The 26,096-nt window shown below is 49.8% G+C and overlaps 1 protein-coding gene across 3 annotated transcripts in view; it reads right to left on the bottom strand.

Annotated features, from left to right (window-relative positions):
* Positions 1-24,546, bottom strand: part of KSR1 (kinase suppressor of ras 1) — a 162,003-nt gene extending 137,457 nt beyond the window's left edge. For 2 of the 3 annotated variants that reach the window (XM_070772726.1, XM_019981309.2), the window contains exon 1: positions 24,097-24,546. In XM_070772726.1, coding sequence (XP_070628827.1) covers positions 24,097-24,327 — 231 coding nt within the window. In that variant the 5' untranslated portion in view covers positions 24,328-24,546. The remainder of the gene's footprint in view (positions 1-24,096) is intronic. The other variant, XM_019981310.2, reaches the window with a different exon arrangement.
* Between the last annotated feature and the right edge of the window lie 1,550 nt (positions 24,547-26,096).

Here is a 26,096-nt window from a genome sequence, read left to right as displayed (position 1 = left end):
ATCTCAGAATGAGATGACATGTAAGCTCACAGGGGAAAAGCACTTGTCTGTTATTTTTATGTCATTCATAACTGAGCTGATAGGATCTAATGCTCTCTTTCCTGGTTTTAGATTCTTTTTAAGAACACATCATTTCACTTCAAAGAACCCATCAACAAGCTGCTCTATGAATTTTTCCATTTATCCCTCATCATTCTCAAGTTCCTAGATCACACGTTTGAAAAAAAAGTCTATTTTTTTATCTGTAGACTCAAGCCACCTCATCTAAGCAGATATTTACATTATGTTGGGGTGAGGTCTGGGTAATCAAGCAGGTAAAATTTTATAGTGGGGGTAAAAATAAAACATGAAAAATGCTTGTCGTATTTTAAAGAACATAAAAATCGATCCAAAATATTTTTATATTTATAACCTGATTTCCCCTCCCCTATACATGAAAAACGCATGTTTACTGGGGGAAAAAAAAAAAAACTGGGAAGAAAAGCATCCGGAAAAAATTAGGTTATTATCCCATTATTCACGGGGAAGGGACCCACCATCAACAAGCCTATGCATAACCTTTTCTTTCCTCCACGTATTTCATTCCTAATAATTAACTGGAGTCATATTGTTAAAATTCCATTGACAGAGGAGCCTGGCGGGCTACAGTACATAGGGTCGCACAGAATCAGACACAACTGAGCAGAACAACAACAAATATTGTTTAGTAACCTGTTTTTTTTTTCCCCATTGCAAATGTTCTTTCAATCAGTAATTCCTCACAGCAAGTGCTTGCTGTTTTTAAAGGCCAAAAGAGCTAAATGAACTCACTTACACAATATCCCAAGGTTGTATGTTTAGGATGATGGATATTTAAATTATTTGCAATTCTTCATCAGTATAAGTGAGTGTTAGTCACTCAGTCATGTCTGACTCTTTGGGATCCCATTGACTGTAGCCCGCCAAGCTCCTCCATCCATGGGATTCTTCAGCCAAGAACACTGGCATCAGTATAAATAATGCTGGTTAACATCATTGAGGCCAAATACTAATTGGTCCTTAACCCCAAATCCCAGTGCCGACATTCACATACCATTTTTTGGCTACACTAGGTCTTCACTGCTGCTTGAGGCCTTCCTCTAGTTGCAGGGAGCAGGGGCTATTCTTAGTTGTGGTGCTCGGGCTTCTCATTGCCCTGGCTTCTCTGGTTATGGAGCACAGGCTCTAGGCACGTGGGCTCCGCAGTTGTCATGCATGGGCTTAGTTGCCCTGCAGCACATGGGATCTTAGTTCCCTGGCCAGGGATTAAACCTGTGTCCTCTGCATTGGTAGGTGGATTCTTAACCACTGGACCATCAAGGAGGTCCTACACTCATATAACTTTATTGAACGTGCATCTGAGGAATCTAAATAATGGGTTCCTGGTACCTGCAGCCTAATGCCCATCTCAGCCTCAACAACCCAGAGAGACAGACCAGCCTTCTCTTTGTTGGTGTTTGAGGCCAAGATCTGTGTCTGCAAACTCAGGAAGAGCTGAGGACCCAAACCACCCCAGGCCAGGGTCTCCCCACATTCTATTCGCTGCACCCTGAGGCACCTGCACACACAGATGAACCCCAGCTTTCCCCAGGCATCCCACCTGACTTCTGACCTACTTTAAGCCAAGCAGCACTAACGTAGTTCTGATTCAAAAAATTAGTATTGTAGATTACAGATCTCCTAAGCTTGCATGATCTATTTTCAGCTTTTGGAGAGTCTTTACCCTTACGTCAGAGCAGTACTCCTTTATCATCAGCACCATCAGTAATATGTACATTTTTTTTTCCTAAGCAGTGGGAAAGTATTGTCACATTGAACCCTCCTAACTATTCTGAGAGAAATTACTTACTACCCCAGGACATGCTTTCCAACTGTGGTGTTGGAGAAGACTCTTGAGAGTCCCTTGGACTGCAAGGAGATCCAACCAGTCCATCCTAAAGGAGATCAGTCCTGGGTGTTCATTGGAAGGACTGATGTTGAAGCTGAAATTCCAATACTTTGGCCACCTGATGCAAAGAGCTGACTCATTTGAAAAGACCCTGATGCTGGGAAAGATTGAGGGCAAGAGGAGAAGGGGACGACAGAGGATGAGATGGTTGGATGGCATCACCGCCTCGATGGACATGGCTTTGGGTGAACTCCAGGAGTTGGTGATGGACAGGGAGGCCTGGCGTGCTGCAGTTCATGGGGTCGCAAAGAGTCGGACATGACTGAGCGACTGAACTGAACCAGGACATAAGTCAGGAAGATCCCCTGGAGAAGAGAATGGCTACCCACTCCAGTATTCTTGCCTGGAGAATCCCATGGGCAGAGGAGCCTAGCAGGTTACAGTCCATGGGGTCACAAAGAGTTGGACACAACTGAGTGACTAACACTTTCAGGACGTAAGTATTGCATTAGCCAAAAAGTTTGTTCAGGTTTTGACCAATCCTATGGTTTCATACATATCAAGTGCAGCATGCTTTCATTGGCTACAGTGAGGTACATATGTGCTATGAACTTACATTATGATTTCTATTAGTTTCATCCATGAAAGATAGAATTAGAGGTGAAAGTGATCGCAGAGAAAATCAGTCCGTGCAAATCAAGGATTCAGTCCAATCTCTCTGGTATATTTGACCAGAATAAAACAAAACAAAAAAGACAAGGGATATAATGTCCACAGCACTAACTAAAGGAGTGATGAGAACTGGTTCAGTCAAAGCTTGTCTCATTTTGTAAACTGACATCAGAGGATTATTACAACTGGAATCACAGAAGCCTGTGTGGATCACAACCAACTGGAAAATTCTTCAGGAGATGGTAATAGCAGACCACCTTACCTGTCTCCTGAGAAATCTGTATGCAGGACAAAAAGCAACAGTTAGAATCGGACATGGAACAACAGACTGGTTCAAATTTGGGAAAGGAGTACGTTGCATATTGTCTGTATATTGTCACCCTGCTTATTTAACTTATATGCAGAATACATCATGCGAAATGCCATGATGACTCATAAGCTGGGATCAATATTGCTCAGAGAAATATCAACAACCTCAGATATGCAGATAATACCACTCTAGTGGCAGAAAGGGAAGAGGAACTAAAGAGCCTCTTGATGAAGGTGAAAGAAGACAGTGAAAAAGCTGACTTAAAACTCAACACTCAGAAAACTAAGATCATGGCATCCGGTCCCACCACCTCAAGGCAAAATAAAAACTGGAAACAGTAGCAGATTTTATTTTCTTGGCTCCAAAACCACTGCAATGGTGACTCCAGCCCTGAAATTAAAAGACGTTTACTCCTTGGAAAAAAAGCTATGACAAATCTAGACAGAGTATTAAAATACAAAGACATCACTTTGCCAGCAAAGATCTACATAGTCAAAGCTATGGTTTTTCCAGTAGTTATGTACGAATATGAGAGTTGGACCATAAAGAAGGGTCAACACCAAAGAACTGATGCTTTCAAATTGTGGTGCCAGAGAAGACTCTTGAGAGTCCCTTGACTGTTAGATCAAACCAGTCCATTCTAAAGGAAATCAACCCTGAATATTCACTGGAAGGACTGATGCTGAAGCTGAAACTGAAGCGCCAATACTATGGCCACCTGATGCAAAGAGCCAACTCACTGGAAAAGTTCCTGATTCTGGGAAAGATTGAAGGCAGGAGGAGAAAAGGTGACAGAGGATGAGATGGTTGGATGGCATCACTGACTCAGTAGACATGAATTTCAGCAAACTCTGGGAGATGGTGAAGGACAGGAAAGCCTCGCATGCTGCAGTTCATGGGGTCACAAAGAGTTGGACATGACTTAGCAACTGAACAACAATAACAACAATTACAGAAGCCTGGGGCACACCCAGCACATTCCTGGTAGACACAGAAGAACACACACACACACACACACACACACAAAGAGATGGTTCTCACTCTTGACAGGTGGTATTACAATCACTCCAATTTTCCCCAACTAGAAAATTACTCAAAGGATCCTACTGTGCTCTGACATGCACGCTGCAGGAGGCTTTGGCAGTTTCCTTTATAACTTTGTTCATTGTCTCATTCATTTGAATACTATGATTGCAGTCTACGCTATTTAGGTATTGAGGATGTATCAGTGAACAAAGCAGATAAAAATCCCTACCCTTCTGGAAATTTCATTCTCGAGAGGGGAGATGGCAATCAAGAGGTAAAACCACACGGTGTGTGTGAAAAGGGAAAATTAAGTGGGCAGGGGACAGACAGATGGGAATGTGGTCAGAGAAGACCTCCCTCACTGGGCAGTGGCGAGGGGGGTTGGGTCCTGTGGGCATCTGGGGAAGGGCATTCCAAGAGAGACAAAGGCTGCAAGGGGTGCCTGGCTGTTCAATAATAGGAAGGAGGCCAGTAGGGTTGGGGCAGAGGGAGCCATGGGGGAGAAGGAAAGAAACCAGGACCCTGACTTTGGCTTTTACACCAAGTGGAATCTGACAGTCATTGAGGGTTCTCAGCAGACGGTTGACAAGAGCTGACTAATGTGTTTTAAGAGAAGCTTGTATCATTTAATCTTTCCCTGAACTTCTTATCAAGATCTTATTTAAGTTGAGATCTAACGCCACAGAGGTACGCGCATGCGCGCCAAAAAAAAGATGGCCACACACACACCGGTGCGTGCATGCGCACACGCATCAAGGAAAAGCAAAGACGCGCCCTTACTCTGGTTCCTCTCCAGGACACCCCCCACCCGCTGCCTGCATGACCAGCAGCCGGTAGAGAATGTCGTCTGACCCTGATGCCCCAAGCCGCACAGCTCACCCCGAAAGCCTGCAGCACCCCAAATGACCCCACGCATCAGGCTGCCGACTGTGTTGTACGGCAGCCCCTCCATCGGCAGTGACCTGGACCCTCCAATGGCGTGGGGGTCTCACCACACCCGTGCTTGCACAAGGCTCAGGGATCAGGGTCACCTTTCTCTCCTGCGCTCGCTGTTCACGCCCCACAGAAGTCCTTCCTCCTTCCAAGCAGAACCCACCCCATGGGAACCCAGGAGAAACCCCCAGCAGAGACCTGAGGTGACCACCTTTTCAGGGAAGCCTGAAAGGTGATCATCTTGAGGGGAAGGAGGGGACTGAGCAGGAAAAAAAAAAAAAAGCCATGGGAGAGCCAGTACACAGTGCTTGTATTAACATCCTAAAGGAGATCAGTCCTGGGTGTTCATTTGAAGGACTGATGCTGAAGCTGAAACTCCAATACTTTGGCCACCTCATGTGAAGAGTTGACTCATTGGAAAAGACCCTGATGCTGGGAAGGATTGGGGGCAGGAGGAGAAGGGGACGACAGAGGATGAGATGGCTGGATGGCATCACCGACTTGATGGACATGAGTTTGGGTAAACTCCGGGAGTTGGTGATGGACAGGAAGGCCTGGCGTGCTGTGATTCATTGGGTCGCAAAGAGTGGGACACGACTGAGAGACTGAACTGAACTGAACTGTGAGCAAAGCTTGTTCCATGCACTTTATGCACTTACTCATTTAATCCTCACAGCAGCCCCCACAAGGTCTTATGATTGTCCCCATTATACAGATGGAAAAACTGACACCCAGAAAAGTAAACTTGCCCAAGGTTAGAAACAGTCCATGGAACAGCCACGAAAAATTCAAACCCAGGCTGTCTGACTCCGGAGGCCACATTTCATCCCCTGCACTGGATGGTCCTTCTCAATGATTCACATTATTTCTCTAGAAATGTCGGGAGGTTCATTTAGCACTGATCTCAATATACTGATCACAATATACGCTCATTGATTCCTTAGTACTTAGTATGTGCCAAGCACTGTACTAGGCCCTGAAGCTTCTGGATAAAGCCGTCAAACACAGTCTTTGTCCTGAAAGAAACAGGAAATCCTTCCTTTAAAGCAAAAGTGCAGTAGTCATCCTTCTTGGAGGACCGGAGGCTGTTCCAGAGCATTTGGTGTGGCAAGCAGAGGGGCTGCCAAGTGGAGAGGCTAGGGCACTCCACTCCAGGAGGGAAAAGCAGGGAAGGGAAGGGGAAGGTAGAGGGGCATCCTGATTGCAGTTTTCACCACGTAGCCTGATTCAGCACCTCTCCCCCAATGAATGCATCATGCCACAGAAAACACCAAGGTGTGGGCGCTATAACCAGCTAGACTCCGATTTGAACCTCACCTCTGTCCCCATGGGGCTTCCCTGTGGTTCAGATGGTAAAGAATCTGCCTGCAATGCGGGAAGACCCAGGTTCAATCCCTGGGTCAGGAAGATCCTCTGGGGAAGGGAATGGCAATCTGCTCCAGCATTCTTGTTTGGAGAATTCCATGGACAGAGGAGCCTGGCAAACTACAGTCCATGGGGTCGAAAAGAGTCGGACACAACTGAGAGACTAACACTTCTGTCCCCATGGGTGTGACCTCAGGAGGCTAAACCACCTCCACCCACCTCTCTGGGCCTCCGCTCCCCACTATGCAATGCAGGTGAGACCTACACCCACCCCTGGGGTGCTGGAAGGACTGGCGGTTACAGCATTTTCTGTGCTAAGAGCCTAGAACAGCGAGCACCCAGTAAATGTTTGCTCTGGTCACGAATGTCCTCCTCACCACCACATCACCGTCCAGACAGCCAGAGAACTTTGCACAGAATGTGGCCAGCGAGGCTGTAAGTGCTTGTCAATATCTGCGCTCAGGTCTCCCTGAGCCCACCACCGACTTCCTGGGCAGCATCACCAGCAGTGTTTGTTCCATGAGTGTAAACAGCCACAGCAGTGGTTCTCCTTTCCGAAAGGGCCCCTCACCCAGCGGGCCTTGCAGCCAAGACTGGGTGCCCCCTTGAAGACTGGATCTCAACTCAGGGCCATCGTCAGGCATGGGGAGACCTCGGGGTGCCAGGCAGGCTGCACCCACAGGGACTGCTTGCTAGAAACAGCATGTCACTCAGGAGGGGTGGCAGCTCTGGAAACTTCTCTGCTTCTCAGCAGACTCCATGAAGGCCCTGAGGGAGAAGCTGTGGGACAGAGAGTCTGATGTTTATTCCAGAAGGTGTGAGTTTTGCATCACAACGTGTGGCAAGCCTTTGATCCAGGAGCACTGAGAAGGGAGGGGCTGAGCACTTTAGAGTGCGGCTGGGGGCTGGGGGAGTGGGATAGGGTTGCAGGGTTCTCCGGTCAAGACCACCAGTATCTATGCCTCTGGTGTGGCAGGCACTCGAATATTCGTTACTTTAATAAACAAATGAATGAAAATAATGATACAATAGAATTTTTCCAAAAATACTTACCCCCCACATACACAACTCATTTCTCTTCTAGTTTTTTCCATCTGCAGACAGAGTTTTACAATTTACGTAACTACAAAGACTACATACATGCAGTTCTGTACTCTTTATGTTTTCCCTCAATGTAACATAAATACAGTCATGTTTCTACCCAGTCTTCATAATTAACAGCTGCGTGTGTCAACTACCCATGGTGTGCTATGCACCACTACCTCCTCGCCACTGGACAGCTACCTTGTTTGTTTGTTTGTTTTCTGTATTATGGATAATGCAAATACCCTCATAAATGTTGCTTTTCTCTTCTACTGAATGACTGCCTTAGGAAAGCTCCCTTGGAAGGATGGACCGACTTCAAGAGGAGCTGCTGGCCTGGGGTTACAGATGAGCAGAGTAATACCAGGAGGTGCAGGCACGATCTACCCCCACAGGGATCCAGCAAATGCTGTGGAATGAATGAAATCAACTCTCCCAAGTGACGTGTCCTTAGTGGGTGGCAGGGCCACAGGGGGTCCCAGCGAGGACCCCACCACTCACCTACACGGTCAGAAAGTCAACAACAAGACTTTTTATAGGAGGTGAGTGAGGACCAACCCCCAAACTCCCATTTGTTAGTAAGAAATAAGGATTGACAACAAGGACCTACTGTCAAGCACAGGGAAATCTGCTCAGTGTTATGTGACAGCCTGAATGGGAGGGAAGTCTGGAGCAGAATGGATACATGGATACACATGGCTGAGTCCCTTCGCTGTTCACCTGAAACTATCATAGTGTTGTTAATCGGCTATACTCCAAAACAAAATAAAAAATTAAAAAAGAAAGAAAGGAGGGTTGAGTTTCAAAATTCCTTTGATTCTACTGGATGGAGGGTGGGTCTGCTGAGAAGCCCATATGCCACCCTGGTACCCTTCACAAATGTCTGTTCTCATCACCCTTTTCCCCCTTGTTCCTAGATGCCAGGCTCAAGGTCACCTGAGGGCAGGTGGCACCCGAGGGCTGCACCACTTAGGCATTTCTCAGGGCATCTCGAAGCCTCACCCAGCCCCAGGACGCCAGGCCCGCTCCCTACCTTTGCACTTGTTAGACTCCTCTTCCAAAGCTCCTCCCCAGATACATCCCCAGGGAGGCCCTCTCAGGCTGCTGAGATCTTAAATACTACCATTTCTGCAAAACCATCCTGACCCTTCATTTAAGGTATACCACTCGTCACCTTGGCCATCTTCCTGTTTTCATTTTTTTCCATAGCACATCCACCATTTAACAAACAATATATTTCCCTTATTCACTTATTGTGAATGTCTCCTTCTAACAGCCAAAACCCAAGTTCCACAGAGCTGACAATTTTGTCTATCTTGTTCACTTACTTCCCTGTTTAGAAGAACAAGCAACCTAGAGTGGGTACCCAACTCAGAGTGGGTGCTAATTAAATACCTGTTGAAAAAACCAAGAATAATAAAATATATAGACAGATTCTTTCTCTGTGTCAGGCATTGTGCTTTACATGACTCATCTCACTTACTATGAGCAATTCTATTATAATCTCCATTTTACAGATGAGGAAACTATTGCTCAGACAGATTAAGTAATCTGCCCAAAGACATGCAGCTTACCCAGGAAGGGAGAAGAGTGTAAATCCATGCCAAACAATAGAACCTATGCTCTCACCTACTTCAGGGTGCTGCTCACTCACTCGGCCTTTCCTCCAAATATACAGGCAGCCCGTGAACCAGCAGATCTTTCTAGAATAAGGACAAGCACCATCCTGTGATCGAAATGGGGAAGAGAAGGCAGGAGCCCAGACAGAGGACCACAGGAGGCCACTCACTTGGGCTCCACTTCCCCAGGGGAACAGCACGTCTGAGTTTTGGAAGACAGGCACTGTCTGGCAGCTACAGGGTGACCAGGGGGGCCTGTTTGCTGTGACAAGTGGAACTGGGGCTTTGACAAGACGGATGCTAAGAAAACAAATCCTGCCAGACCAGGAAACTGCTTAAACCAAACAGGGCTAGAGAGGAAGTTTAGTTTAAGCTGTTAGATGCCTGAGACAAGGTCTGGTCATTTGAGGCCACCTAAGTCCTTTTCTGAGAACAGTCAGAACCCCCCTCCGGCTTAGGGACCACAAAACGTGGGGGAGGGCACACGTGAAGCGGGGCCCACGAGCCAGTTTCCATCAGTTACATGGCAACTCACAGCCCGCCTGGCTGCACACAGGTACGGAGAGTAACGACCTCTTTGGCTTTTGGTTTCTTTTCATTTTTCTTTTTTTTTAGAACTACTTCCTAAAACTCTCAAAATTGTCAAAGATGCAGCTGTACGACTAGCCCAGCGCTTTGTCTCAAATGCTCACCTCTCCTCCTAAACCACCAGGCCAACCACAACAGAGAAGGGTTCCTGTCCCCTAAAAGGCAAGTTTCCATTCACTGACGGACTCCTCCTTGCTCTGCTCAGTCCCCTTGGCCATGATGAGTCAGGGCCACCAGGGGGAAATCTCCCCAGGGATTTCTCACCTCCTTTCTCCTAAGATTCGCCAACATGTAAAATATAACCCTGCTTGCATGTCATCCCCACCAGGCACCAGTGTTGCCCAGTGCTAACAACTAACGTTATCCTTTCTAAGCAGAGCGCTTCAAAACAGAGGGCAAAGGACACCCCTGGTGATCCAGTGGTTAAGACTCCAAACTGACTGCCAATGCAGGGGGCACACGTTTGATCCCAGGTCAGAGAACTAAGATCCCACATGCCACATAGTGTGGCCAAAAGATTTTTTAAAAAGAGAGAGAGAAGCCAAGTTCATCTGAAATGGAATCAGGGAAGAGCCTTTGCTCTGAACATGCCCCCCTCCCCCTCCCCCAGGATGCTTTTCTCTCCATCTTTGTCCTCAACAAGGAGCACCCACCTCTGCAAATCTGCTAATCTGGACCCTGATGCCATGGTCATCTCATCCTGCTTACAACTTTGAGGTAATCCCATCCAAATGGTTTGGAAAAGGAGAGATTTTCAGACCCTTTTCCACATAGCATTATTGCTTTCAAAATTCTGAGCAGAGCTGACCTCTCTCTGTTCCAGACAAGGTCCAAGGTCAACCAAGGTCAAGCAAGTTTCTGAGGGATGTGGTGAAATGCACACAGGTGTGAAGTCAGGCAATTCCAGATTGGAACCCCAGCTCCACTGACTACTGTGACCTTGGGCCTTACTTCCCCAGTCACAAAGTTGGCTCATGAGTTACCTCCAAACAAAATGGCAGCCAACATCTACCAGGTCCATTTCCTGGAACTGCCACAGGGTCACAGCTCACTAGGTGTATACAGTCAATGCTGTCCCAAAGTTTGGGATCCCCTTCTCTTTGCCCTGCCCTAATAGAAGAAAGGGCTTCCCTGGTAGCTCAGCTGGTAAAGAATCTGCCTGCAACGCAGAAAACCCCGGTTCAATTCCTGGGTCAGGAAGATCCCCTGGAGAAGGGATAGGCTACCCATTCCAGTGTTCTCGGGCTTCCCTGGTAGTTCAGACAGTAAAGAATCCATCTACAATGCAGGAGACTTGGGTTCGATCTCTGGGTTGGGAAGATCCCCTGGAGAAGGGAACAGCTACCCACTCCAGTATTCTTGCCTGAAGAATCCCCACGGACAGAGGAGCCTGGCAGGCTACAGTCCATGGGGTCGCAAAGAGTCAGACACGACTGAGCGACTAAGCACAGCATACAGTACAAGAGAAGAAAACAAGGACAAGCACAGAGCCTGCAAGCCTTCATTTCCAATGAGAGTCACAAATCAGGGAAGACTGCGGCAAGGCAAAGCAGCGTGGTAAACAGGGGCTTTCCCACGCCTATTTCTCAGGCTTGTTTCCCATAAGTGCTGCCTAGCTACTCATACCTGATACAGGCAGCCCCGCTTCTGAGCTGGCAACCTCAGTCCTCGGGGCCTCTTCCCTGGCAGGCTGCGACTGCCAGGCCTGACAGCAGACAATTGAGTTTCAGTTGCCACGGTGAAGGCTCGCAGCCCAGAGCCCGACTTGGTTCAAATCAAGAAACATTTCCCGAGTCCCCGCACATCTCAGGATGCAGAGATGAGTCAGCCGGGCAGTACAATGGGCCTCCATTCACACCTCACTGGCACCTTCTATTGGTTTACTCATCTACAGACTCCCCTGCCAAGCTAACTTTCTCATCCACTCTCACATCCTACAACAGTGCCTAGCACATAACTGGAGCAGGCACAACCACTGGATGAATTAGTGCCTTAATTCTTGACCACGGCCCAACTTGAGGAAAAGGGCCCAAGGGACCTCCCTGAGGTCATGGCAGACCACAGCCCTCACGGAACACCACTTCCCACTGTGTCCAGGCAGGCTGGCCTCCTTTCTGGTCCTTGAACACAGCAAGTTCACTTCTGCCTTAGGGCTCTTGCACATGCTAGTCCCTCTGCCTGGAACACTCTTCACCCAAGCTTTCACAAGCCTGCTGCCCTCTCATCTTTTAACACTCAGCTCAAACCTTCTCTGGGAAGGAAGCTCTCCTGATGACCCCATCTAAAGCAGCAGCCTTTTAGGAACTTCCCTGGTGGTCCAGTGGTTAAGACTCAGCGCTTCCAATGCAGGGCGCCTGGGTCCAATCCCTGGTCAGGGAAATAAGATCCCACATGCTTCAAGGTGCCACCAAAAGATAAAAAATAAACTAATAATAATAAAGCAGCCTTCTCCCCATCCCATCACTCTAACCCATTCTCAGTGTTCTTTTCCTCAGTCTACCTGTCACTATCTATTGACTTCTTATTTTTCTCTTTCCATTAAAGGAACCACTCTGTCTTCTTCACTGCTCTTTTCCCAGTACCTAAAACCAAACAGAGTACATGCTCAAGAAACAGTCAGTGAATGAATGGGCAGAAGGCAGTAGATAGAAATAAATAGCAAATTCAAGACAGGGGATGACTGGCACACTTTAAATGTCTTACAATTTTATTTGGCAATTATAACTCAATAAAGATGCTTTTTAAAAGAGGAAAATGGGAAATGGTTTAACAAGGCCCCAAAAAAGGTCAGGTAGGTAGGGGAAGAAAGGCACAGAGATCAATAAGAATTGCAAAGGGAAAAAATGAGCTTTTCAACCAAGAATACAAATTTTAAGAGAGCTATTGTACAAAAAGCAGAAACTGGAGGACAGTTTTGCAACTCCCATCACAAAAAATATCCATGCTCTTTGACCCAGTAATTCCATTCCTGGGAATTATCCCAAGGAAATGAATTCAGAATAGGAAAAAAAATAAAGAGGTGCTTGTATAAAGATGATTCCCGCCACGGTGTTTATAAGAGCAGGAATCTGGAAACAACCGAAATGTCCCATAACAGGGGAAATGTTTTGGTAAATTACAGCATACCCACTGGGTGAAATAGCAGGCACTGATTAAAATGACGGAAAGGGAGATAACGGAGACATGTGGACAAGTGTTTTAGAATAATGCTAAGTGAGAGGAGGAGAAATGAAAATACTGAATCCCTTCTAAGTATCGTCTAGCACACCTTCTGTATCTCAATGACTTCTCTCGAGAGTCTAAAATAAAGCTATTCTTATCTTTTAATTTTTAATTTATGTTTAAAATATTTGTATTTATTTATTTGGCTGCACTGGGTCTTAGTTGCCACATATAGCATCTGCAATCTTAGCTGCAGCTTGCAGGATCTTTTCACTGCAGCATGCAAATTCTTAGTTGTGGTGTGTGGGATCTAGTTCACTGACCAGGGATCGAACCTGGGCCCCCTGTATTGAAAGTGTGAAATCTTAGCCACTGGAACACCAGGGAACTCCCTCTTATGCCTTTTAAGGAACAAGAAAACTGAGGTCCACAGAGCTAAGGAACTGGCCACACAGGTCACAGAGCTAGCAAGGAATTACCAGTCAAGAGGCTACTGGGGCCCTCTCCCCCGGAGCCCAGGCACACCCTGAAGTCCTGAGGCAGCCCTCAATGTCCCACTGTGTGCCCAAGACCATCCTTTCCCATGATAACATCATGACTGCGTTTGAGAGGCCGAACTCAGAGATCTGAAACAGCTGGCCAAAAGCAAAAGGCTGAGAAATGCTTGTGAGAATACAGCCCAAACAAAACAAAATGAAACAAACAGAAAGCAACAGAGAAAACCACCTCTGCTGGGGGCAAGAGACCGCAGAGAACAGAAATGTACCAGTGGCCGGCAAGACCAGGCTTCAGGAGGACCGTGCAGAACCACAGGAAGAACCACAAAGGTTAAGGAAGCCCCTCAGTGGGTCCTGGATCTCATTTTTAGGCCAGAACCGTAGAGATGAGGATTTGCCAGGATCTCCTTGGAGACGCGGGCTGCCTGTGCTCACTGATGCTTCTCCCGGGGTGCACCCAGTGGCGCTCAGTAAATGTTGGCTGAAATACACTCATCTCATGATGTGCAGATAAAGCAATGAGGAAGAGTAGGAGAGGAGATACTAGGATATACAGAAGAGTGGCTGGAAGTTGGGACTGTCGCAGTGTGACTGCAGGGTCAGCCTTGGGCGGGGCTGTGGAAGTATTCCCACAAGGCCATGGCCATTCCCTGACTCTGCCATGTGAGAACAGCTTTCAGTGCATTGGGAGCTTCAGTTTACAGAATGAGACTACCTGCCTGTCACGTGAGGGCCGCCAGGAGCCACACTAAGCTTCAGGGGAAATTTTTAAAGGGTTATTTTCTGGGGAAAGGTACAGAGATTCCGCCCAGCCTGCTGGGGTCCGCATAGCACTGCCTGGAGGCAGAAGGCTGGACCAGAAGACCTCTGCTTCCTTGACACTAACTGCCCCACGCCACCACCATTTTCAACAGGCTTATTCGAGTGTAAACACCATAAATGATCCAAGCCTGGATGAAGCCGGTTATTGCTGTGGTGGGGGGATTCCTGCACAGGGATCCATTGTACCATTTTCCAGACTTTTGTACATCTGTGAACATTCCCATAATCAAACTTAAAATATACATATAAACTTGGGACTTCCCTGGCAGTCCAGTGGATAAGACTGTGCCTCTACTGCAGCAGGCACCGGTTTCATCCACCATCGGGGAACTAAGATCCCACGTGCCACATGGCAACTTTAATCTATCAAATGCAGGCATTTCACCTAAAGAATCACCAAGGGCCTGACCAAGGTTTGGGGGCAGCCCTCTGGAGCCAAAAGACACAGGTCTTTAAAAAAATTATTCTCTGCTAACAGATTTTCTAGGTGGATGTGGAGTTTGCAAACACAAGTCAGGTAGCACCAGCAGGTAATTAAGACGATCTGGGTTCAAGTCACAGCTTAGTCTCTCCTTGGATCTATGACTCTGGGCAAGTCACTTAACCATTCCGCACCTCAGTTTCTTCATCCGTAAAATGGGAATGACAGTAGACTCTTCCTCACAAGGTCTTTGGGAGGAGTACAGGCCACATGAAACTCCTAAGAAGGGGCCCAGGCCTGGAGTAAGCTCTCAGTAAATGTCAGCTATTGCGACACATCCCTTTTGTAACACGTATAGATATTCATTTTGAAAACCACATATCCATTTGATCAGTTACCTGGAGAAAATGAAAAGGGGCGGACCCAGCCCTCTGGGCCTCGAGCAGCTGTTTGGGTGCTGTGTGTCTGTCTCTCGCACCCAGGGTGGCCCCAGCCGGCCTGGGGCCTCCACTGGCCAAGGGGTTAGAGAGCTCCTCCTTTCACAGAGCCAGCACCAGAAACAGGAAGCTGCTTCCTTTCCTTTCCATTCTGAGCTAGCATTTCCTTTTTTGTTTTAAAAAGCATTCCTCAGTCTGCAGCCCAGCCCTTCCCCTGCCCTCTGCAGCCCCAGGCTCAAACACACTCACAGACAACTGCATTTCTCCTGGACTGTTTTCCGCCCTCCATGGGGGGTCAAGAGGTTCCTTGGTAGACCCCAAAGAAGCGTGTCCCGGGCACCAGGCTAACTGGCCAGTGGGGCCAGGAGGAGGCAGGACTCAACGACTCCAGACCTATGGACCTCTCTGGGTACATCTTCCTCATCTTTTTGGGAGGATTAAGTGAAATCTGTCTCTATGCAGGTGGTGTTGTGTGCCCAGAACACAACCTGTCTCCCTTCGGAAAGTACCTCCCCACGACAAAAGGTAACTTTGCACAGGTAGATAAGTGGACGGGGTCACCAGCCTCTCCTCAACCGCCCCAATTTTAGCTGGAACCTCAAATGGGAGCCCAGTATCATAAAACCAACAGTAGGTGAAACCACCTACCATTTCTCGTCTCCTTTCCTGCTCCTGCTTCCCCAACTACGTTCAAGGAGGTGGCTGATGGGGCCCATTCTCAGCTACTTGAAGCTTGCTTTCACGAGAGCATCACACAGAATACAGATAGGAAAGGCTGCATAAAGCCCTTTCAAGGGTCCCAGACTGGGAGGAGGGGATAGTGCCCCATATGTGCCCAATGTGTGAGAACACACGGGTCACTTTTTATACGTTTTGGTTTGCTTTTTTTTTTCTTTTTTGCAGTGCCATGAGGCTTGTGGGATCTTAGTTCCCGGGTCTATGGTAGTGAAAGCTCTGAGTCCTACTCACTGGACCGCCAGGGAACTCTCGGGTCACTTATTTCTGACCAGCAAAACTTTCTGTGCACCATGAGTGAAGCTGCTTCCACTAATCCATATCCAAACCCAATCCAAATGAACAGGCTAAACTTGGACTCAATACCTCCAGGTGCCTTGTCAAAGAAAAGCCCCACCACTCTATAAGCAGCTTATCTCATCAGCTTTGCAGAAAGCAAAACCCTCATGATCAATATATTACACACTGAAGTCTACAGTTTATGCTGTATGAAAAGTTCTTTTTCCTAACCATAGCTGGTCTCTTCTACATAATGCATTATGCTTTCTCCCCTGGCTCTGATTTAAATTTTAAACACAATTCTTAATTCATTCTTGCAATTATTCTGAAGGTGGAAAAATGAAAAGAGGGGAGAAAAATGGCAAGCAAACAGGATGACTTCAGCTCCATTATTGTCAAAGGCAATCCTCCCTGTTAAAACACACTATCGCCCGCCAAGGCTAGAACGACAGAGAAATACAGATGTATATAAATAGGCAGGTTTTGCATGTGGCGGCAATTTGAATCAAGACTTTTTCAATACAGATGAGAAACAATTGTGCCTGGAAATAAATGACAAAGCATTTTTTATCCCAACATCCATCCCCAAGGTATGCTTCTGGAACAGGGCAGAAAGTCAAACAGACACAAAGACACTGGATTCAAAGGCTGTACCTTCTGGAAGCAAAACAGTAAACCCTGTACAATGTATCATGGTATGGAATGCAAAATCATCACAAATTTAGGACATAAACACAACCCTTAGAGGAGAAAAGGTTCACCCACCCAAGTCCTAGAGGATCTTTCAGTCGAAGGATGAGAAGCCCTTGAAAGTATAGTCAGGTCAGGTTCAAAGACTCAAGACAGGCCATCGGGGCTGAGCCCGCCCATCGGGCAAGCTGGCTTTCAGAAAAGGTCCCACCTACTGGACACCCCAGACAGGTCCCCAAGAACATCTCCAGTCCCCAGGGTGCCTAAGATACTGAGATGGGGCTGGGAAAGCAAACCCGCTGGCTTCCTCTTGCAGGAAACTCCTTGAGGTCGAGGATCCCTTCCTATCCCCCAACCTCCAACATAGGAGGGTGGGGTGGCAGACTGCTGTTTGCAGTCAGTCAAGGTGGCATAACATCTCACTTCAGGGCATGAGCTCTCAGGTCTGACCCCCCACTCAGTGCTCCTTCATAACCACCCGTCTCTTCTCTACTCTTTGTTCAGGTTAGTAACCTAATATGTGTTCCTAGCAAGTCACTTTCCCTTTGGGCACTTAGTTTCCTCACCTGCAGATGAGAGGGCTGGACCAGATGGGAATTTCAGGATCTTTAGGAGTCCACAACTCTATTAAATCAACCCCACAACCAAGGCACCCAAATTGCACTGATCAATATTTGTGGCTGGTGATGAAACCGAGCTTACAGTTCCGTAAGGTGCCTTTCATGAGCCTCAAGTGATGAAAACCCCTCCATGGGGTCCCGACATCCAGCTCCCGCTCTGCTGCCTGGGAGCAACGAAAGATCCCTTTTCTAAATGGTCAGCCCAGGGCAGCCCTTGCTACAGGAAACCACAAAATGAGAACCCACAATCCTTGACCCAGCACCCAGAACCTCAGCCATGGGGGCCATGTCCCGTCTCCTGTTCACACTCCTTGCCCTCAGGGTGGACACAGATCCAGTGGCAAAGAGGTAAATGCATGAAGGCTGCCATTTTGTAAACCGTAGCCCTCCGGCTAGGGAGCAGGGTGGGAGAAACATATCAGGCCCTAAAGATTTCAAAGAACGGAGCTGCTGTTAAATGTGTTCATATACTTTGACCCAGCAAATTCTACTTCTAGGAATGCACTCATGCACTCACTGCAGCAAGGTTTATAACAGCAAGACATGGAAACAGCCCGAATGGCGACAAGTGGGGACGGGTTCAGTGAACTGATATGATTACAGGAGACAGCCACGATTAATGATGGTGCATATCTGTATGGACTGGAACAGACAGAAGACATTTACAAGACAATGAGCATGGTGAGCTCCATGAATACATCTCTGTATATTTGTATACAGATGCACAGGATTAAAACACTGGAAGAATAAACTGCCAAATGTTAATAAGAATTAACTCTGAGGGACTTCCCTGGTGGTCTAGTGGTTAAGAATCTGCCTACCAATGCAGAGGACATAGGTGTGATCCCTGCTCAGGGACCTCGGGGCAACTAAGCCCATGCACCACAACTCCTGAAGCCCACATGCTCCAGAACTCGGGCTCCACAACAGGAGACACCCCAGCAATGAGAAGCCCGCTCGCCGCAACTAGAGAAAGCCTGAGCACAGCGATGAGGATGCAGAGCAGCCAAAAATAGATGAATAAATAAAAAAGGATTTAACTCTGAGAGGTGGCATTATGGGTGGTTTTTATTCTTTTTTTTAATCTGTATTTTCTTTTCAATAGTGAGCATATATCACTAAGTGTATTTTAAAATACTTTAATACAATTGGAAAGTTAAAGAATGTCATGCTTACCAGAGGAATTATGTAGTGAGGATAAAGCAGGTATCCATTAAAACAATGACAAGTAAGATGATCTCGAGGCAGCTTCTCATTTCTCAGAATGAGACTAGCACAGAGCGATTGCATCACAGTGTGCTGGTGGGGACCTGTCTTTGAGGATGTGCCAGGCCGCACTTTAGGGAAGCTCGAGCTCAGAGGGTGCGCAGTCTGGCGCGGCCACCAGAAGGCCCCGTCATCTGGAACTGGCCACCAAGTGCCCCTGGGCCGGCCCTTTGCGTTACCGGCCACTTCCTCGGGCTCCGCAGTCACGACTCTGACCAGAAACCCCACCCCCACCCACTATGGTTTCTAGAAGCAGGCGCGAAGTTCAGAACATGAGTTCTGAAAACTAGTCAGGCCAAGTTCCACCGCCTACTAACTCCGTCTCTCAGTCCCTCTGAGCCGCAACGTCCTTATCTGCAGAATGGAGAGAGAACCCGGCAGGGTCCCCATGAGCCTTCAATGGGGAACACATGCCAAGAGCCGAGCACAGGGCAGGTGACCGAGAGGGTGTCTCATTCCACTGTAAGGAACGGGATCCCTCCACTACGAGGAAACCCTGCCCCTCACCAGGCTCTAGGGCCCTTCCCATAAACTCAGCGCAGCTTTTCCTTTGAACTGAGTGTAGAAGTTTCCCGTCAGCCTATTCTGAAAGCATGTCCTTTTTCAAATGCACAGCTGGGGAAGGCATGGCCACATGCACTAGCCATGTTACTCCCCACCACCGCCACCACCACTGCAGACACTGCCGCCAAGCACCACAACCGGTGCATTCTCGAGGCCACAGTGGCCCAGAAGGCCCAGAACAGTGGTGGGGAATGCAGCTTTCCCAGATTTTGAGCTAACCTGGCGGGGAGGGAGGCACTCCCATCGCTGTCCCCAGGCAGCAAACCAGAGGCCTCCTGGCACCAGGGCTGCAAATCTGATAGGGCCTCCCTCCAGCACCCCGCAGGCCTCCCCAGTCGTGGAAACCGCAGGTCCTTCTCCAGACCACCTCGGAGGATCGCTGGTAGCAAGTTTCACCAGGAAAACAAATTGCCAAGGTGAAAGCAAAGGGTGCCCCAGTTCTGGCTCCCTCCAGGGACGGCTGCAGTTAGAGCCTCCAGCAGGAGGTTAACACTACCAGGTAGGGGCTTCCCAGTTGGCTTAGTGGTAAAGAATCCGTCTGCCAATGCAGAAGACATGGGTTCTATCCCTGGATCGGGAAGATCCCCTGGAGGAGGAAATGGCAACTCACTCCAGTATTCTTGCCTGGGAAATCTCATGGATACAGGAGCCTGCTGCTGCTGCTAAGTCGCTTCAGTCGTGTAGTGGGCTACAATCGGTGGGGTCACAGAGTTGTGTGACTGAGTACACAACACAACAACAAGGGCACAAGCAGAGAAATGCCACACGCCGAGGCAGGGGCTGGCTGGGGAAACAGAAGCTGTGCCAGGGATGTGTGACGTGGACAAGTCATCACCAAGACTCTGGAAATATTTCCCAGAAAAGCAGGAGTTGGACTGGTCGACCGTCGGGTCCTATTCCCAATTCCGAAGCGATTTCAGCAGGCTACAGTAATGGAGTCAGTCCTGCTCAACTGCCTGGCTTCCCCAATAGTCTGAGAGTGTCCCCAAACACCAGGAACACAGCCTACCTACTTCAGAATCCTTGCCGGGGTGGCAGCAGTGAGCAGTTCAGCAGGCAAACCAGTAATAACCGCAGGTTTGTTGAGTGAATGCACATCCATGCACACCCCAAGGACCAGTTCTGTGAGGACCCACAGTGCCCTCTCCTTTCCTGGCAGCTCCACCATCCAGATGCCCCAGGGGGCTGGGGAGGGGGCCACAGGGGAAAGCTCAGGCCCTCCACACAGGGTTTTGACCTCTGACCTCTGCCACGGCAGAGCTGAGTGAAGGTCAAGGCCTAGTGGGGACCCCTTTCTCTAGGTCAGCTTGCTTACGAGGGACTTTTTTCCATAAGACCACCAGCTGGGACTTGCCTGGTGGTCCCGCGGTTAAGAATCCACTTGCCAGGGCAGGGGACATGGGTTCCTTCCCTGGTCTGGAAAGATCCCACATGCTGGAGCAACTAACCCCAGGCAGCAAAACTACCGAGCCTCATGCCCTGGACCCCATGCTCGGCAACAACAGAAGCCACCGTGACAAGAAGCCCACGCACCACAACCAGGAGTAGCCTCTGCTATTAAGAAACTAACAAAGCCCACGTGCAGCAACGAGGACCCAGCGCCCCCAAAACTAAAATAAATTTTTTTTTTTTAAAGAGCAGCAGATGGGAAGACTCCTCGGTGTGGTAAGGCCTGCCTCTGAAAAGAACCAGGAGGCTGGCAGGAAAAGGCAAAGTTACAAGGTCCATAAGACAAGAATCTTCACGAGACGCCCTGCTCTCCCCACGGCCCTGCTCTCCCCACGGCCTGGCCCAGACCCGGCCCAAAGAAGATGCACAAGCAAGGGAATGAACTGGCAAGGGCTGCGAGGTCAGTCGGATGTCCCTTTGTGAGCACGTCTGGGGAACGAGAACATTCTATCTTGCTCAGTTCTCAGCCCCTGAGGACGGCCTGGTGGAGACAAGGCGCCATATTCTGCTGGGATCTTCAAAGTAGCCTCACTACTTCTGTTTACCGATTCAGACTCTAGGGTCAGATTTTATCTCCCTCCTCATTTCACAGCGAGAGGGAAAAAAAAAATAAGTGTATGATGACGTCTGGAAATCTTCGGAGATTGAAAAGGGTCCAGCACGCTGACTGACAGGTAGGAGGCAGACATTAAACCTTGGTTCCTTCCACTCATTTGGATCCAAAGTGGACCACTGCATGGTGGAAGGAAAGAGCCAGGCAGACTGAACTTTACACATCATCCGACCTACAATAAGGCACCGGCAGTTGGGCCCCGGGTCAGGACTTGCCAGGGCTTCTCCTTGAGTGCTTATTTAACAACAGCCAGGGTAGGCTGAGGTTCCTTGGATTCTGGGAGAAGTCTGGCATGCTTACGTAAGCCAAGCCCTCTTTTTCAAAAGCCAGGAATCCAATGTTGCAAGTCCAGTCTCTGGGGGCCCTGGCCTGGTATGTGAGAGGAGCCTGCAGAACAGGAAAGAAAGCCAGAATGGACATCACCACTGCCCCGCGTGACCTCACCACGGGCTTCGGAGCTATCTCTTGGCCTGTGTCACCCACCTCTAGGGAACAAGAGCCAGCTGTCAAAGGGCCTTCCTCCCAAATGTGACCCGTACTGGATCCTCAGTAGGAAAATTCATGGGCAGAATCTCTTGGTAGAAAGCATAAGGACTTAGAGACACATGTGAGGTTGTAGGTTTAAGTAGTCTTGGCCCATTTTACAGATGGGAAAGCCTGAGATTCAGAAGTCATGGGACTTACTACCCAAGGTCAGATAGACAGACCCTGGACCTGATTTCTAAGCCTCAGGCTTTCCACCTACCACACTGCCTTCAAAGGTCAGGATTCTTTGAGTAACAAACTTTCCCCCTATTTTATCAGTTTGGTAAATCTAGATTTCAGAACCATTCTTACTCAGGGGTATTCTTACACAGGGGTGTGTATAACAAATGTTTGATTCCACCCAACTGAGGCCCCTTCATAGACCACAGCATTGAGAACTGCAAGAGCCCACAGAGACCTCTCACCCCGCTGTTCAGATAAGGAGGAGAGGCCTAGGGAGCTAGATCCTGGGGTCAAAAGTCCCATCCCCCAAACAGCCCGGGTCTCGCCTTTTCAGGGAGGAGCGTGGACCTGAATCCACAGCACAGTAGAGAAGATGGGGAGCTGGGTATTTGTTTTAATTCCCGCTACCAATCCCCTCTGGGCCTTGGGATGGGTTTTTGGCTGCCACAGCTGATCATCCAATAAACGCTTAGGAGGCAGGTCACCGAATAAACCAGTGCAGAGACCTAAATATAGGATGTTCTAGGGTGTCCTGATGCCATTCCTTGGTCAAAATGAGTGACTTTGGGAGGCAGGGTACCAAGAAGGCAAGGTACCATTTCCAGAGAAATCACCCATCATTCTCCCAGGTTCCCTCTTCGAGCTAGGAGCATTTCAGAGCAACCTGGGGGGGGGGTGAGGGGGGACAATCCAAGAGAAGCCAACAGAGGACAACCTCTTATCCCAACAACACAGCAGTCCAACCAGACACATGCTGCTGGACAAGGACCCCTCCTCCCAGAACGGAGCCACACAGGCCCCCTATTGTGTCGGTTTAAAAACTGAACTTTGCTGGGCAAACACACCCGGCTGTGTTCAAGAAACCAGTTTCTCTTCACCACTTGGAAAACAGCAGCATGCATGCAAGAGGGACAGTTGTGGGGGGGGGAGCGGGGGTGCTGGTCAGTTTGTTTTTTAAGCCAAGCCCTGGTCAGCACTGCTATAGCAACTGAAACAAAAATAATAATAGCCAGCACTGATTATATCCTTCCAATGTCCCTGGTTTTGTCGCTTTTAAGAAAATAAAACTGAAGGAAAGAAGTCTACCCCGAGCATTTTAGATCAAATAGGGCTTCAGGCTTCTGGTGCACACAGAGGATGGGGTCTGGTTATCATAGCCACAAATCACCCACTGGCCCTAAGGTGGCTGGCAGAGGCAATCAGCAATAAGAGGGTGTGGAGGGTTTGGGATGAAGAGTTAAGGTTCTAATAAAACAAAACATTTCCAGATCTGCAGAAGGCCAGATGTGATCAAGCAAGGTGGAAAGAGGCCCATTCTTCAAAACAGGGTAGCTATTAATACCAAGTGGTGCCTGCAATTTCACAGCTTTCCCAGCCTCTGGACAAAAGCAAGTTGGAAATGCAACTAGTTTCCCTCTATTGTGTATGATAGGAGAGGGAGAGACCGCCCTCCAACCCCTTCTAAGAATGCAATAACCCTTTTGGTTGATTCTTCCAAATCCTTTTAATACTGGGCTAGCCAGCTATCACTTGAGAGAGTAGGGGCCGCATGTCTTATTTCTTCTTTACACTGGAGGCTGTCTCCACTAGAACCCCTTAAGTAGTGTCATCTTCCCATTGAAGGCTTTGGTCCTCAGCATAATCATTCCTAAACCAAACTTCAGTAGGGGGAAGGGGGAGGCGGCGTCGGTAGGTTATTACATTTTGAGCAGTGAAACGCTGTGGCAGTGCGTAAGAGACGCACTCAAGGCAAAAATGCAGTTTCAGCAAACACTTTGATAAGCGGCAGACAAGAACCTGGAGGAGAGGAAAGGAAGAAACAAGACAGAGTCTGGGGCGTGCGAGGAGGGCAGAGAACGAAGGGCCTGCGCTCACACTTCAGGGGGACCTCCTCCCGCCCCGTCACCCCAGCCCACAGCGGCTGGGCTCCGTCACCCAGGGAAAAGTCCACCATGTGACTCAGTGGGAGAATGAGTCCTGCGGCCCGGCGAGCTGGAAACGCGGTGGGGGCGGAGGGCGGCGGAGGGGATGTCCGTGCGCAGCCCACCCAGCCCGCGGGCTCCTCCACCCTCCCTCTCAGGTCGCACCACGCCCCTCCCCCCAAATCCCGCCCAAGGTGAACGGGGCTGGTCCCGGGTCCTCGGGCCGCCGCGCCAGCGAGTGGAAGAGGGAGAGGAAGCCGCAAAGGAGGTGACCGGGCTTAAGGATGCAACTGGGGAAGGAGTGAACTGGAGCCGCGAAGGAGGTGTTGGGGCGCTTCCCGAGGCGCAAAGCCCTGACTCCTCAAACCCCGCGCGGGGCCCCCGATTCTCCGGCGTCGTGGCCCCTTACCTCCAGGGTCCGGATCTCCTGCTGGGTGAGGTCGTTGGACACGGAGCACTTGGTGCGCAGCCCGCGCAGGCTGCCGATGGAGATGTCGATGAGCTTCTGGAGCTGCCCGCACTGCTGCAGCGCCCGGCTGGCCGCGGCCCCGGCGCCCCCATCCGCGCCCGCCGCGTCCCCCCCGCCGCCGCCCTCCTTCTTCTCCCCCATCGCCGCCGCGCGCAGCGCCGCTCTATCCATGCCTCGGCATCGGGGCCGCGGGATGGCCGAGGCGGCGGAGCCCGGGGGTGCGGGCGCCTCGAAAGGGAATCCTCGAGCCGCGAGGGCTGGACGAAGAGCGCCCCTCGGCGCTGTGGGAGCTGGGACGCGAGGACCGCACGGCAGCCGAGTCCGCCCGCCCAGCCGCGGCGGCAAAGCGAAAGCCGCGGCGACCCGACGGCTGAGGCTCCCTGAGCCTTTAAGCGGCAGCGGGGGCCGGGTCAGAGCAGCTGGGCATGCTGGGACTTGTAGTCCCCGCCGCGCACCTGCCGCCGCCCGCGCCCTCGGGGTCCCCGCGGGCTCCGGCGCCCGGCGGTCCCAGCCTTCCCTTCCGCCGTGGACACCGGCCGCGCTGGAGTGCCCCGCCTCTGCGCCCCCGGAGGGTCCGCTGCGCGCCGGCTCCTCCCTCGGCGCCGGGATCCCGGGGATCCTTGTCTCCCCGCCCACCCCGCCTGCTCCCCATCACTTCTCCTAGCTGGGGGCTTCCCACGATCCCCCAGATGAGGCGAGGTGGAGCCGACGGCCCTTGGACGGGAGGAGGGTTCGCATCCTGCAATTCCTCGGCTTCAGCCGAACCCTGGAAGACAGGGACAATGGAAGTTTCAGAATTTCTCTGTAGGTTTAGGGGCCGCCATCTAGTGGGAAGGGGCGGAGGTTCGCAGAGCCCAGGACTCCCGATTGTCTAGCCAGAGGAAGGGCTCAGGCTTGGAAAGACACAGGACATTCTTCTAGATGCTATTTACCCACCAACATAAAGGTCCCATCCCTCCACCACCTCAACCCAGCAGGCCAGTCCAGACACTGGGGGTGGCAGTTGATTTCTTGTGCCTTTGGAAGTGCTCGAGAGCAATGAGACAGTCTGAGTTCAAGTAGTGTCTACCACTGCCTAGCCACTGGCCTGGTTGGCTCAGTGGACCTGAGTCTGGGCAAATTTCTGGAGGTAGTGGAGGATAGGGAAGCCTGGCATGCTGCAGTCCATGGGATCCCGCAGAGTCCAGAGTGACTGAGCCACTGAATAACAAACAACTGCCAAACTGACTTTAGGCAGTTAGCTCACCTTTGAGTGTCGGAGTTCCCCACCAGTTAAAATGGGGTGATAATAGAGCCTATCTGATAGGGTTCATGGGGCTTCTCATGTGGCTCAGTGGTAAAGAATTCACCGGCCAGTACCAGAAATACCTGTTTAATCCCTGGGTTGGGAAGATCCCCTGGAAGAGAGAACGGCAACCCACTCCAGTATTCTTGCCTGGAAAATTGCATGGACAGAGGAGTCAAGCGGGCTACAGTCCAGGGGGTCACAAAGAGTCGGACACAACTGAGCACACACGCACAGTATGGGTCATATGGTGGTGTAGTCACTCAGTCATGTCCGACTCTTTGCAACCCCGTGGACTGAAGTACGCCAGGATTCCCTGTCCCTCACCATCTCCCTACTCAAACTCATGTCCATTGAGTCGGTGATGCCATCCCATCATCTCATCCTCTGTCATCTCCTTCTCCTCCTCATATGAAGAATGAGTTAATGTGTATACAGAACCTGAATTGATAATTGCCACGTGTGGGCACTAGAGAAATGCTTTCAATGGTTACTCTTCCACTTCAGGTTTTCTAACCGTGGCCCCACACCTGAGCAGTGGGCATGGGCAAAATACTGCTCCTGGGCTGGTAGTTGTTGTTTATGCCTTTCTGTACCTTCTAACTCAGTATTCAACACCCCCAGCATATTCCCCCACCCTCCCCTCCCACCTCCT

This window comes from Bos indicus, chromosome 19 (genome assembly GCF_029378745.1).
Source record: "Bos indicus isolate NIAB-ARS_2022 breed Sahiwal x Tharparkar chromosome 19, NIAB-ARS_B.indTharparkar_mat_pri_1.0, whole genome shotgun sequence".
Lineage (NCBI taxonomy): Eukaryota > Metazoa > Chordata > Mammalia > Artiodactyla > Bovidae > Bos > Bos indicus.
This window is presented reverse-complemented; position numbering and strand designations above follow the sequence as displayed.